At 41.5% G+C, this 13,208-nt stretch overlaps 1 protein-coding gene across 2 annotated transcripts in view; it reads left to right on the forward strand.

The window, feature by feature from the left end:
• The window catches only part of ly75 (lymphocyte antigen 75), a 116,565-nt gene that overhangs the window by 19,109 nt on the left and 84,248 nt on the right, over positions 1-13,208 (forward strand). For both annotated transcript variants that reach the window (XM_067987396.1, XM_067987397.1), the window contains exons 5-7: positions 1,782-1,892; positions 2,585-2,731; positions 8,571-8,759. In XM_067987396.1, the coding sequence (XP_067843497.1) occupies positions 1,782-1,892; positions 2,585-2,731; positions 8,571-8,759 (447 nt within the window). The remainder of the gene's footprint in view (positions 1-1,781; positions 1,893-2,584; positions 2,732-8,570; positions 8,760-13,208) is intronic.

Genomic DNA, 13,208 nt, shown 5'->3' on the forward strand with positions numbered 1-13,208 from the left:
AATCATCTGTGACATACATGAAGTGGTCTGTCAAAACATACCAAGATTTTCTGCCCCACTAAATACATGACTCAGTCTCCATTAATACTGTCAAATTGTGAAAATTTAGTCCAAACTGATCATGTTGTTACATTAAAAAAATACCAAACTAATTTGGTAATATTCTGTTACGATGTGTTATTCCTTTTTCTGTGCAGAATTCAGCCCAGCTTAATTGTAGCAGTTGGCTATGCTGCAACTTTGATCTTTTTAAAAAAAAAATAATACTTTGAATGGGGAAGGCTGGCTAATGTGGAAAAGCAGAGGGATTTGGGAGTTTAGGTTCACAAGACATTAAAAGCAGCATCTCAAGCTACGAAAAGAACATAAAAAAGCTGGTGGAAAACTGGGTTTTATGGCAAGAGGTATAGAATATGAAAGTTGAAATGTAGTGGTGAATCTATACAAAATCTTAGTAAGACCACAGTTCAAGAATTATTTGCAGTTTTAGGCTCCACTCTATAGGAAAGATGTTGAGGCAATAGAGAGGGTACAGCAGAGAATCACTAGAATATTGCCTGGTATGAGGAAGTACGAATGCAAAGAAAGATTTTTAAAAATTGGGACTGTTATCACTGCATCAGATGAGATTATGGAGTGATTTGATAGAGGTGTTTAAAATTCTGAAGGGATGGGACAGACTAGATAGAGACAAATGTAAGGAGTCTTACAACACCAGGTTATAGTCCAACAGTTTTATTTGAAATCACAAGCTTTCGGAGGCTTGTGATTTCAAGACCTGAAGACTTGCCTTTTCGTGTCCTCTTCCTTGCTCTGCTCCTGCCTGACAGGCTGGTCTCAGTCGATCAGGCTGGCCTGTCAGATGGGAAACCGACAAAAGAAAAAAGACGTCCTTACGTCACAATCGTAAGGATGTCTGGGAAACCCGTATTTCCAGGTTTCCCATCAGCGATTTGATCCCCGCTCACTTCCCGGCTCTGAGTCAAAATCCTGGCCCAAGTCAACTTTTAAGAATAAGTTACTATCACTACTACTACAACAGTTAGAACCACCACCACCCTTTTAATGTAGAAAAACATCCAAAGGTACTTGGTTAGATAGATGATTGAAGGAGAGGGAGTTAAAGGGATAAGGAAACGAAATGGGCAGAAGGCGATTAGGACCACTGCTCATGTGATGGATAAACACCAACATGGATTTGTTGGGCCGAACGTCCTGTTTCCATGTGTAACTGCTATGTAATTCATCATTTACCTACCACGGAATAGCTGCACTACAGGAGGAACTTTGACAATGCAGAGTTTCCTTAATTGTTTAGCTGTTCAATTGAAACTATGATAAATAATTGATTTGTAACATTAGTTGGCATCAATATATTGCCAAATGTATCTCCCCTCCTACATTTAGAGGTATGGTATTTTTTTTTCTCTTAGCTCTCCCTAAAGAGTTAAAGGAGCTACCTGCTGTCACTGAAAAGGTAGAATGGTTCAGAACTCAGCCTTCTGCATTGGCAGCCATCAATATTAGTTGGTAATTTGCCAACGAGCATTATCTAACTGGGGGTCATATCACTCTTCTTGTCCTGAGATGTTTTGCAAGTTCAAATTGCAGTTGAAACAGATTCAAACTCGAGCTGACAGGTTGAAGTTCTGATTTTGGAGAAACAGCTACAACTTCTCTTAATGTGCAGAAATGTTAACCAAAATAAGAGTAGTACCCAAAGCTGTTAAATGTTAAATTAAATAATTTTACATCTCATAATTATCATGTTCTTTTAATAGGCAAACCAAATGTTCCGAAAAAATTGTGGATTGGTCTGAATCAGCTGAACATGGCTGGTGGCTGGCAGTGGTCAGATGGAACACCTTTAGCATTTGTTAATTGGGACGATGGTAAATATATTTCAGTTACAAAGCTGAGTTATATTACTTTGGAACAAAATGTGTGGCATACAATAGAAAACTAGTGGACACCAGAGATTTGAATGCTGATAGACAGAATGCAGATCACAGTAACCACTCACAACAAAAATTACATGTTTAGATTCTTTTGGTTTAAAAGTAAAAATGGTTTGGTAGTAGTCAGATGAAGTCAACCTGAGCATCATAGAAACGGCCTTTTTTCATTTTCTACCCTTTCCCTTTTTGTCTCTTTTATCTTTATTCTCCTTTCCCATTTCTGCTCCTTTCTTGTTTCTTTGTCCCCCAGTTATCATGATCATTCTGTTTCTATTTCTTTTTCTGTCTAGCTTTTTTGATTGTTTTTCTCAATTTCTGGCTTTTGTTTTTTTATATATATATATCCTAAGTCTCCCATTCCAGTAAACATTTTTTCTGATTTTTATTTCCTTTCTATTATTTTTTTTATTTCCATTGAATTTCTCTTGCTTAATGCATCCCGTCCTGTCTGTCTCATTCGATACAGGAGATCATGTTGAACTGATTGAAGTGTTGATCATTTTATGGAAGATACAGAATGTAATGCACCTATTTTTAATTTACCTCAAGCCCATCTGAAACTAAATAGTTATGCCCAGATACTGGTGAGACTTTTCAGCTGAAATTTTGCAACTTATTATGTTTAGGTATACTTGGTTTATTTTATCTTGAGGAATCCGGCTGTGCTATAATGAGCTTTGAGTCTGATGGTCGCTGGCAAACTAGCCCTTGTGAAGCTGCCCTACCATATGTATGCAAGAAACCGTTCAATGAGACAAGTATGGAGTCGATTGGTAAGTGTAATTTGCTTTTTTTTTTTCCCTCCCCACGCTCGAAGGCCTTGGAATATAGTTCTTTGTGTGCCAGCAGTCCTCTGGTATCTCAACTAAGTGGCTGTTCCTCATGATGAACCTTGACAATCAGCGTTTGGTCAGCTGTTTGATCATCACTGCTGAGCTCAGTCCTAACACCTATATAAACACACTTCCAAGCAAATGTCAGGGTACAAATGAATATCTCCCCTCCAAAGTGCGTACTTTTTTTTTCAATTGAATTAATTTTTTGGTCCATTTCAAGTACTGATCAGCTTGCAAAGTCAATACAACAGTTAAGGGATTAAACTTCTTATTGCTGCACAAATTCTTATGCAATCGATTCCTCCCATTCCATTACTGATTCATCTCTCATTATTTCTGTTATTTTTTCTTTGGTCAGAACACTTTTGCACATCTATTTGGGTATCTTAATTGGTACAACCACTGACAAAATGATGCTTAGGGACACAGGATGAAATTGTTTAGATATAAATTGCTATAAACCAAAATGCAAGCAATTCAGTGCCTTAACTGTAGTTATACAATATAAATTAAACTGTCATCAACCATACCACCTTCTCAGCAAAAACGTGCCAAATTTCTTTTTTCTTGCATCCTATTTAGTCATGAATTATTGGGAAATCAATGCATTAATCAACTGCATTGATAATCTGTTCATACTAGCAGAGAAACATCTTATGCAGCATGCTAGTCAAGGCCCCGGAAGCAGAATGGCACCTGAATTAGGATGTACACCAATCAGCTGTGTGAGGGAGTGATGTTGGGAGAGGTTACTGGAAGAAAAAGCAACAGCTAGAGTTCACTGAAGGAAAATGATGTAATTGGGCGAGATTAGTAGAATAACAGCACCAGGTGCGCTCATAGTAACGGAGAGAAAAACAAAGAATCAGAGGGAGAACATCAGATAAAGACAGCAACAAAAAAAGAAACTTAGTCGATGGAGGGATAGTAATGAACACAGAGATTGAGAAAGGATCAGAAAGTGCAAGAGGAGAGTAATGGAGAAAGGAAGAGAGTAACTGAAACATGGGAAGGACGAAAGCTCCCGGGGGGGGGGGGGGGGCGCTAAATTGGGCAGTGTAGCGCCTGTTGTGTAGGTGCTACGCAGACTCCTAAGGACCCAAAATGGTGTCAGAGATGTGCGCGCAAGCTTCTGGCGTGATGTGCGCAGGACACCATATTAGTAAAGGCGTTTGCGCATGCATACCTAACTAACTCCGGCAGCATGTAAAGTAGGGAGATTATGCAGTCGATCAGTGTGCAATGCTGATTTAAAGGGACCACAGCTATATTGGAACTCCACGTTCCAGCCACACTGTTTTAACCTCACATAGCTGAACAGGTCTTAAACGGCATGGAGAACCAGTGCTATCTAAAGGGATCATGCAGGAGTTCAGGTTTGTTGCTGGATTATTGCTTCTGACTGCTGACGTATTTGTACCTGTTTTTGGAGGTCACCTATGCTTGAATACTAGGATGAGGGGACATAGCCTAAAAATTAGAGCCAGGAATTTCAGGAGTGAAGATAGGAAACACTTCTACATGCAAAGGGTTGTAAAAGTTTGGAAAACTCTTATGCAAATGGAAGTTGATGCTAGCTCAGTTGTTAATTTTAAATCTGAGATTGACAGATTTTTGTTAACCAAAGGTATTAAGGGATATGGGGCTACGGCGAATATATGGAGTTAGGTCACAGATCAGCCATGATCTCATTGAATGGTCGAACAGGCTCGAGGGGCTAAATGGCCTACACCTGTTTCTGTGTTCCTATAATAAAGGCTCAGAATGTCTTCGACCTGAAATGTTAACCCTATTTCTTTCTCCACAGATGCTGCCTGACTTACTGAGCTTCTCCAACATTTTCTATTTTTATTTCAGATTTCCCAATCCGCAGTATTTGCTTTTGATTTCCTATAATAAAGGTTCAGTACTCTACGTGAAGTGGGCTGGCTAGCTGACAAGCAACAGCAAGGGTATCGGTGAAGTGGCAGGGTTGGGACAGGATTGCTGTCATCCTGAGAGAGGACAGCAGGTTCATGTTCCATGGAGCCATTGCCACTTGCTGCCTCTTGTTATGCGCCACCTTCTCCCACAAGAAAGCAGGAAATGTGTCGATGAGTGTCCTGCAAGATATTTGGGTGATGTGGCTGTCGTGGTTGAATAGCTGCCAGTGTGTGTGAACTGTGAGTTGTGGGTGTGCGGCTTGCAACAGTGGTAATGTGTGAGGGTGAGATGAAGCATCTGATTGGAAGAGTTGAGTACTGATTGAAAGAGTTTGTTGGTAGGTGGGTGTTGGAGTGGTGGGAGGGTGTAGTGTTGAGCAACCTTTATTCAATGTTTTGAAGGAACTCAACAATTTGTAAACATAAGGACGGGACTTGCATCTGTGTTTTATGTGTGCGATGTCTGTCTGATCTCTGTTCAGACCCGTAATTATATTTTGAAAATATAAGAGTCTTGCAAATTTTGAGCAGCCAAGTTGTTACTCATGAACAAATTTCAGAGTTCCCATCATCATCATGTTTCACTATATTGCAGCACAGATTCACTTCCCAATTGACCTCCACCACCTCCGGCAGCTACAGTGCACCTTCCTTTTTTTTTTAGAGGTGCAGGCTGTCTTTAAGTGGTGCTAGCCACTCTCGATATTTGGGCCCCCTGCTGGTGAGTAGCCACTCAACAGCGCAGGTAGGGCTGGCTGCATGCAGCAATCATGTAAAACAGCAGGCAGCATGAATGTTATGTGCTGCCTGCATCTCAGTGACCGGGCGCAGGTTAATCGCACATTGTGATCTCCGCACCCATTTTTGGGGTTAACCAGTTTTCGGGGGGTGGGGATGGGAGGAAGCGAAACAGAGAAAGGGGCAGAGTAACAATGAGAGATACTTCTATTGAACCCACAAAAATCAGGATTAATGTACTATCCCATCTAATCCAAAGATAGATGAATGACGTAAGCAGAACTTGTCTGAATATAGTTGGAAACCCCTGCCTAATGTGTTGTATACTGGGAACAAAAAATAAATGACTAAATAGAATAGAGAAATACAACAAACTGCATCATTTTATAGATACATTTATGCATTTTCCAGGGAGCTGCACGACATGGGTCTTCTGCTCCCCAATTTAAAATAATAGCCCACTGCTTTAGTGCATTACCACCAGAACCTGGGGATGAAGCTGCAAAGCAGCTCTTGCAGGAGGCTCCCAAACTTTTTAAATGCACATGTGTTAGGATGGAAACCTGTGTTGCTTTTATTTTTCACCACTTGGGAAGGAGGAGCTAGTCTTTATTCACTTACTTTTGTTTAATTTCAACAGCTATTATTCTGTGCTGTATTCCAAACATTAAAAGGACTTATAAAATTGCTCACAGCCTCTGTATTGACTCCAGGTGCTCTTACCAACCTAATTTAACGTCAGTGCTGCCAGATTCTTCCCTGGGTTTAGTGACGAGAAATAGGCTTCAGAGCTTGCAAAATATTTCCATATGTGTTGTTAATTAAATGTTTTGTTTTCTTGTCAGCATCTCTTTTTGTAAATGACAGATACAAAATTGAACCTTTGTCTCTGTGATCTGATGATTTGATCCCCTAAAGACACCCATTTTCTGATAAATGTGCTAGGAGATGGGAATGCCCATACTGGGTGCAGGGAGATAAACTAATGCTCAGTGATGATTATATCTTCAGGTGGCACTGTGTGCAGCATAGAGCAGGGTTGTTTGTTCCAAAGCACTTGGTACAGGTAAATGCTGATTTTAAAAATGAGCCTGATTGAAAATATTAGATTTAGGAGCAGGAATTGATCAGCTCTGAATTGTGGAATAGATGGTTTGTTCTAATGCATTGTTTGGAGGAAATATTGGTCTTGTCTATAAATTCATTATCTAGCTCTTAACATTTTGGCTCTTTCAATTTTTGCATAAAATGTTAAGAAAAGTCTTGGTTGTCCTGAGAAGTGGTTGCACTGGTGGTTTCAATATTGTGAATGGAGTGATCTGACCCAAGGGACCATGTATCATAATTCAACTGTGAGGCAATCTAAATGAATGTGTTCACTGTTGCAGTAAAGTGCTATAGAGCCCTTTTTTTTGTTTTTTAAAAAAAGTTCCTCATTAATAGAATGATGTCACATAATGAAAGTAGACATGGGAATTAACCATGTTGCCACATCTTTGTAATGCACCTCAATGGAATACCAGAGGTCTTAAACTATATGGTACTTCATACTGGGTACGTGGATCTACATTTCTTTTTTAACTGTCATCTTCCTCATGTTTACTCTCAATCTGTATTTGCCTTCTACAGTCCACGCTGTCTTTGGCTTTTGTTAGAAGTGATATCAAGTAATATAGGTAATGGCCCTCATCCCCCTCCCACTTTCCTACATACCTTGTTTAAATTGTCAAAATGCAACTTCTAGAAAAACCCAAGTGTGAAGCCAATCAAGACTGAGAACTCCATTGTCCTTGTCAGGAATCTAGAATTCTAATATTGTAAGGACTTTCTCAGTCTTCCGTGGATATTTAGTTTACATTTATCCCCACATAAATATACCTGTTAAACACCATTTTGTGGCTCAAAGGACAGGAAGTGGTTTCCATGCTGTTCTCCAATCAACCACTAAAATGTGCACAATTGTTGCCAATATAAATTGCTTCCAATTTACGGAAGTGCTTTACTTCGACTTGGCACTTTGCCAGATGGTGGTCACCTGTCATGCTATGCATTACAAGACACAAAACCAAGTCATGCTACTGTGATGTAACGACCAGCTGCACCACTGGCCCACTTCCTTACTTGGTGGGATTATTGTTCAAGGGACACATCAAACCATGCACCTCCAGTTACAGTATTATTTTAAAAAAAGAGAGAAATAAAAAGGCAAACCAGTAAAACTCATTGTTTGACTAGGGTATGGCCCAATTGGCATTTTTCATGAATTACTTGGATATTATTAAATGTCCACTGGTGGATGTGAATTCTCATTACTTTAGCCAAATTTTTATTTTTGAAGATTAGTTTTATTCTCCGTGTCTTGATAGGGTGGAATCATTTTAATGAAAAGTTAATTTTGAGAATTTTGTAAGTTAAAATTAAAAAAGCTAAATTGTATTTTCTGAAATTTGCTCTCGGTAGATTTTTCTGCCAGTAAACTTAATGGCCTAGACATTCTTAGGACATTTTTAAAGCACCAAATGGGCACAGGGAACGATCCCTGCCCCCAAAGACAGAGGCCTGAGAATTGCTTGGTCCTCAGGCTTCATCTAAATTTTCAGGGTGAGTTGTCTCCACGGTCAGCGAACCCACAGATAAATCCTGCGGGAGGGAAAGGACAGCGGAAGAGGGGCCGGTCACAGCTGGCAGCGGCTGTTAAAAATACAGTCCTGCTTCTCCTGGCTCCATAGAAGTTTAAAAAAATTCTTCACTCCCCTTTTCAGTGGTGGCCGCATCCAGACCCCGAAAACCTGAGCAATGTTCAGCGTAGTCTAATTCCTGGTAAGGGTCCTTAAACAGGCGTTGGGTCTCTTGCATATGCTAATGAGGGACCTAACACTTAAGGTGGACATCTAGAAAATGACCAGAATCGATCTTCAGTCAGACATTTTTCAGGTGTCCTTGGGGCACATCATGTTGCACCCAAAAATTTACGCCTGTAAAACAGGCGCAATGAGGAACAATTTCTACCCTATTGTTTACAAATGTCAAACATTTTTTAGGAAGGAAATTATACAAAATAATGTTGAAGTTGACGTTTTAAATTAGCATATTTATTTTGGCTGCTCTATTGGCAGATCCTTGGAAGTACTCCAATACAGAATGTGAAGCTGGCTGGCTTGCATACAATGGCTTCTGCTTTTATATGCACAAAAAAGATTTGAATTGGGATGATGCAGATAGTTCCTGTAAATCTGAGGGAAGTCAACTGATCAGCATACATTCATTGGCGGATGTGGAGCTGGTTGTCAGCAAGCTTCATGAAGGTAAGAATAAGCGTAAAATCTTGCCATTTTCTTTTTCCTAGCAGCAAAAAGTCTGTCAGTCTCTCTCTCTCTCTCTCTTGAAAACTAGCAAAAGCTGACAGTCCCCAAGGAATCGACACCTCAAGAATGACCCTGATCACAAGCCTATGACCTGTGAAAACAATTACTTACATGGAAATTATCATAGAATCATAGAATCATAGAAGTTACAACATGGAAACAGGCCCTTCGGCCCAACATGTCCATGTCGCCCAGTTTATACCACTAAGCTAGTCCCAATTGCCTGCACTTGGCCCATATCCCTCTATACCCATCTTACCCATGTAACTGTCCAAATGCTTTTTAAAAGACAAAATTGTACCCGCCTCTACTACTGCCTCTGGCAGCTCGTTCCAGACACTCACCACCCTTTGAGTGAAAAAATTGCCCCTCTGGACCCTTTTGTATCTCTCCCCTCTCACCTTAAATCTATGCCCCCTCGTTATAGACTCCCCTACCTTTGGGAAAAGATTTTGACTATCGACCTTATCTATGCCCCTCATTATTTTATAGACTTCTATAAGATCACCCCTTAACCTCCTACTCTCCAGGGAAAAAAGTCCCAGTCTGTCTAACCTCTCCCTGTAAGTCAAACCATCAAGTCCCGGTAGCATCCTAGTAAATCTTTTCTGCACTCTTTCTAGTTTAATAATATCCTTTCTATAATAGGGTGACCAGAACTGTACACAGTACTCCAAGTGTGGCCTCACCAATGCCCTGTACAACTTCAACAAGACATCCCAACTCCTGCATTCAATGTTCTGACCAATGAAACCAAGCATGCCGAATGCCTTCTTCACCACCCTATCCACCTGTGACTCCACTTTCAAGGAGCTATGAATCTGTACTCCCAGATCTCTTTGTTCTATAACTCTCCCCAACGCCCTACCATTAACGGAGTAGGTCCTGGCCCGATTCGATCTACCAAAATGCATCACCTCACATTTATCTAAATTAAACTCCATCTGCCATTCATCGGCCCACTGGCCCAATTGATCAAGATCCCGTTGCAATCCTAGATAACCTTCTTCACTGTCCACAATGCCACCAATCTTGGTGTCATCTGCATACTTACTAACCATGCCTCCTAAATTCTCATCCAAATCATTAATATAAATAACAAATAACAGCGGACCCAGCACCGATCCCTGAGGCACACCGCTGGACACAGGCCTCCAATTTGAAAAACAACCCTCTACACCCACCCTCTGTCTTCTGTCGTCAAGCCAATTTTGTATCCAATTGGCTACCTCACCTTGGATCCCATGAGATTTAACCTTATGTAACAACCTACCATGCGGTACCTTGTCAAACATCTGTATAGAAAATGATTCCCTCTCCATGAGTACTGTCCTTCTTCCTTCCAAAACCCTCTCCTCAAAAAAAACACAACTCTTCTCCAACCTCCCTTTTCTTTCCAAAGTACTTGAACATGTTGTTGTCTCCCAAATCCATGACAATCTTTCCCACAGCTCCCTGTTTGAATCCCTGAATCAGTGGCTTGGGACATTTCTTTATATTAAAGGTGCCATAGAAAAGCTGTTGTATATTAAATATTCACTTTTTTTATTGAATTAAAAAAAAGCATAAGCACATGAAAACCTGAAAGGGGGAAATACAAATGTCGTATTTCTAGGGGTATGCTTCGCTAGAAAATTATGAATTTTCACATGATTTATATATTTCACTCCCATTCATATTAAGCACTTCTGGACTTCATAATAGATTTTTAATCTTTAAAAAGGGAAACGATGTGATATTTGGATTTTCAGCAGATTTCCACACAGTCGGTGGGTGCAGTTTTCTGAAACGCCCGCCATTGGTGGGGCTTTGCGTCCAACCAGTAGCTAATCAGAAAATTACAAGTGCATTGCTTGCAATTTTCTATCTTCTGAAATCATTGTCCATTTCAACAATTTGTTCCCCCCCCCCCCCCCTGCCAAATAGACTCAAGTTGGTACTGTTCTTCCACTGCTGGCACCTTTTTCAACCCCACCTAATGCCAGTGCTGTCTTCCCCCACAACCTCTTAATATTGGCACTCTCCTTCGTTCTGCACCCCAAAGTACCGTTCCCAGCATCTGCACTCTTCCCTTTCTCCTCTTCATTGCAACCTATTTCTCTCTACCACACCCCCATTACCATCCATTTCATCCCCTTTTCTCGGCCCTCTTTCCCATTCCAATCTGAGTCCTGTTGCTAATGTACTGGATCCTACCTCAACCCCCTCCTAGGGTTGCCAACCCTAACGGATTGCCCAGGAGTCTCCCAGAATGCGGCATTACTCTACTGGGCACTGCTGCTAACAGCCTGGGAAAATTTTGCGTGTTAAAGTTCCGGCAGCGGCAGCAGCAGCAACAGTCCCCATTCCATAACATCACCAGCTGCTGCCACAGAGAACTGACCCCCCACTTCCGAGTGATTGGAAACATGTCTGGATGGTTTCCAGGAGTCTGGTGGTGGGGCGGTAGGCTGAGGCTGAGGCTGAGGCTGAGGCTGAGGCTGAGGCTGAGGCTGAGGCTGAGGCTGAGGCTGAGGCTGAGGCTGAGGCTGAGGCTGCCGATTGGGGCACTGGGGAATGCAGTGGGCATGGGGTCCACCATTTCCTGCAGAGCCAGGAGCAGCAACATAGTGAATGGGAGCTGGTATTGTCGGTAAATAGTGAAAGATTGTTTCCACTGGTGGGCGAATGGGAAAACAAGGAGATGGATCTAAGGATTCTTACAGGAAGAACCAAAAGGGAAGGGAAGGGAGAAGGAAGGTTCTTTGAACTGAAGACCTGAATTGTCATCCTGTTATGTGGTCACACTGGCTGGAGGTTAATCTTCTGGGGTAATATTCACTTAGTATCACATTACTAAACCTCGTTGTGTTCAGTAATCTTACCAAAGGCTAAAATAGGGGAAGCTCTTTCATTGCGCTGCGTTTATGAATAAAATTCATATATCTTGCACCTAGTTGAATACGTAGTGCAGTTAATTGTCTTCCTTAGGAAAGTTTAATCCTTCTTTACTATTCCCAAACTTGCCATTGAGTCCCCGCTATCAACATCCTAGGGGTCACCATTGACCAGAAACACAACTGGACCAGCCACAGAAATGCTATGGCTGCTAGAGCATGTCGGAGGCTGCGTGTTCTGCAGCAAGTAACTATCACCACCTGACTCCCCAAAATCTCTCCTCCACCCACGAGGCACAAGTCAGGAATGTTATGGAATATTCTCCACTTATCTGATGGGTGCACATGCAACAACACTCAAGAAGCTCGACACCATCCAGGACAAAGCAGTTCACTTTTTTTTATTCATTCATGGGATGTGGGCGTCGCTGGCAAGGCCGGCATTTATTGCCCTTGAGAAGGTGGTGGTGAGCCGCCTTCTTGAACCGCTGCAGTCCGTGTGGTGACGGTTCTCCCACAGTGCTGTTAGGAAGGGAGTTCCAGGATTTTGACCCAGCGACGATGAAGGAACGGCGATATATTTCCAAGTTGGGATGGTGTGTGACTTGGAGGGGAACGTGCAGATGGTGTTGTTCCCATGTGCCTGCTGCTCTTGTCCTTGATCGGTACTTCATCCACTAGCCAACATATCCAACCCCTCCATCACTGGCTTACTGTGGCTGCAGTGTGCATTATCTACAGGATGTACTGCAGCACCTCACCAAGGCTTCTTCAGCAGCACTTCCCAAATCCTCGACCATTTAAAAGGACAATGGCAGCAGGCGCATGGAAACACCATCGCCTCCCAAGTCACACACCATTCAGACTTGGACACATATTGCTGTTGTTTTATTGTCGCTGGGTCAAAATCCTGGAACTTCCTACCTAACAGAATTGTGGGAGCACCTTCACCACACTGATTGCTGTGGTTCAAGAAGGCGGGCAACCTCCTCCTTCTCGAGGGCAATTGTGAATGGGCAATAAATGCTGGTCTTGCCAGCAACACTCATGTCCTGGGAAGGAATAAGAAAAAATCATGTTTATCTCATTTTGGTAAATTGAGAAGTCTTTGTATTTGCATTCAGCCTGAAGACTTGTCTGATAAACGAGCAGATTACGTTGGAAAGGTTCTGTAAAGGCAGATTTTCTAATCTGGGATATTTTTGTGTGAATTCTTAATGCACTTAAACCACAATCCTGCCAATTTACTTTAGAGGGTGTAATATAACTGGTGTAAGTGCATTAAGCATTCATACCAAAAAGTTTGTAGATTTGAAGTTTTTCCCTTGTTACTGTGTTTAATTCAAGATACCTGTTCTTGTGTCTTTGATTTCCTTTGTTGTCTCAATGACTTCCCAAGTCAAGATTTGTACTCAGTTTAAAGGTAGAGAAATGCTTGGAGCACAGTTGTTGACTTGGCCGTTTGCAGATCTCAAATATCTTATAAAATATTTTATAAAAATGCTATTATGTC

This window comes from Heptranchias perlo, chromosome 7 (genome assembly GCF_035084215.1).
Source record: "Heptranchias perlo isolate sHepPer1 chromosome 7, sHepPer1.hap1, whole genome shotgun sequence".
Taxonomy (NCBI): Eukaryota; Metazoa; Chordata; class Chondrichthyes; order Hexanchiformes; family Hexanchidae; genus Heptranchias; species Heptranchias perlo.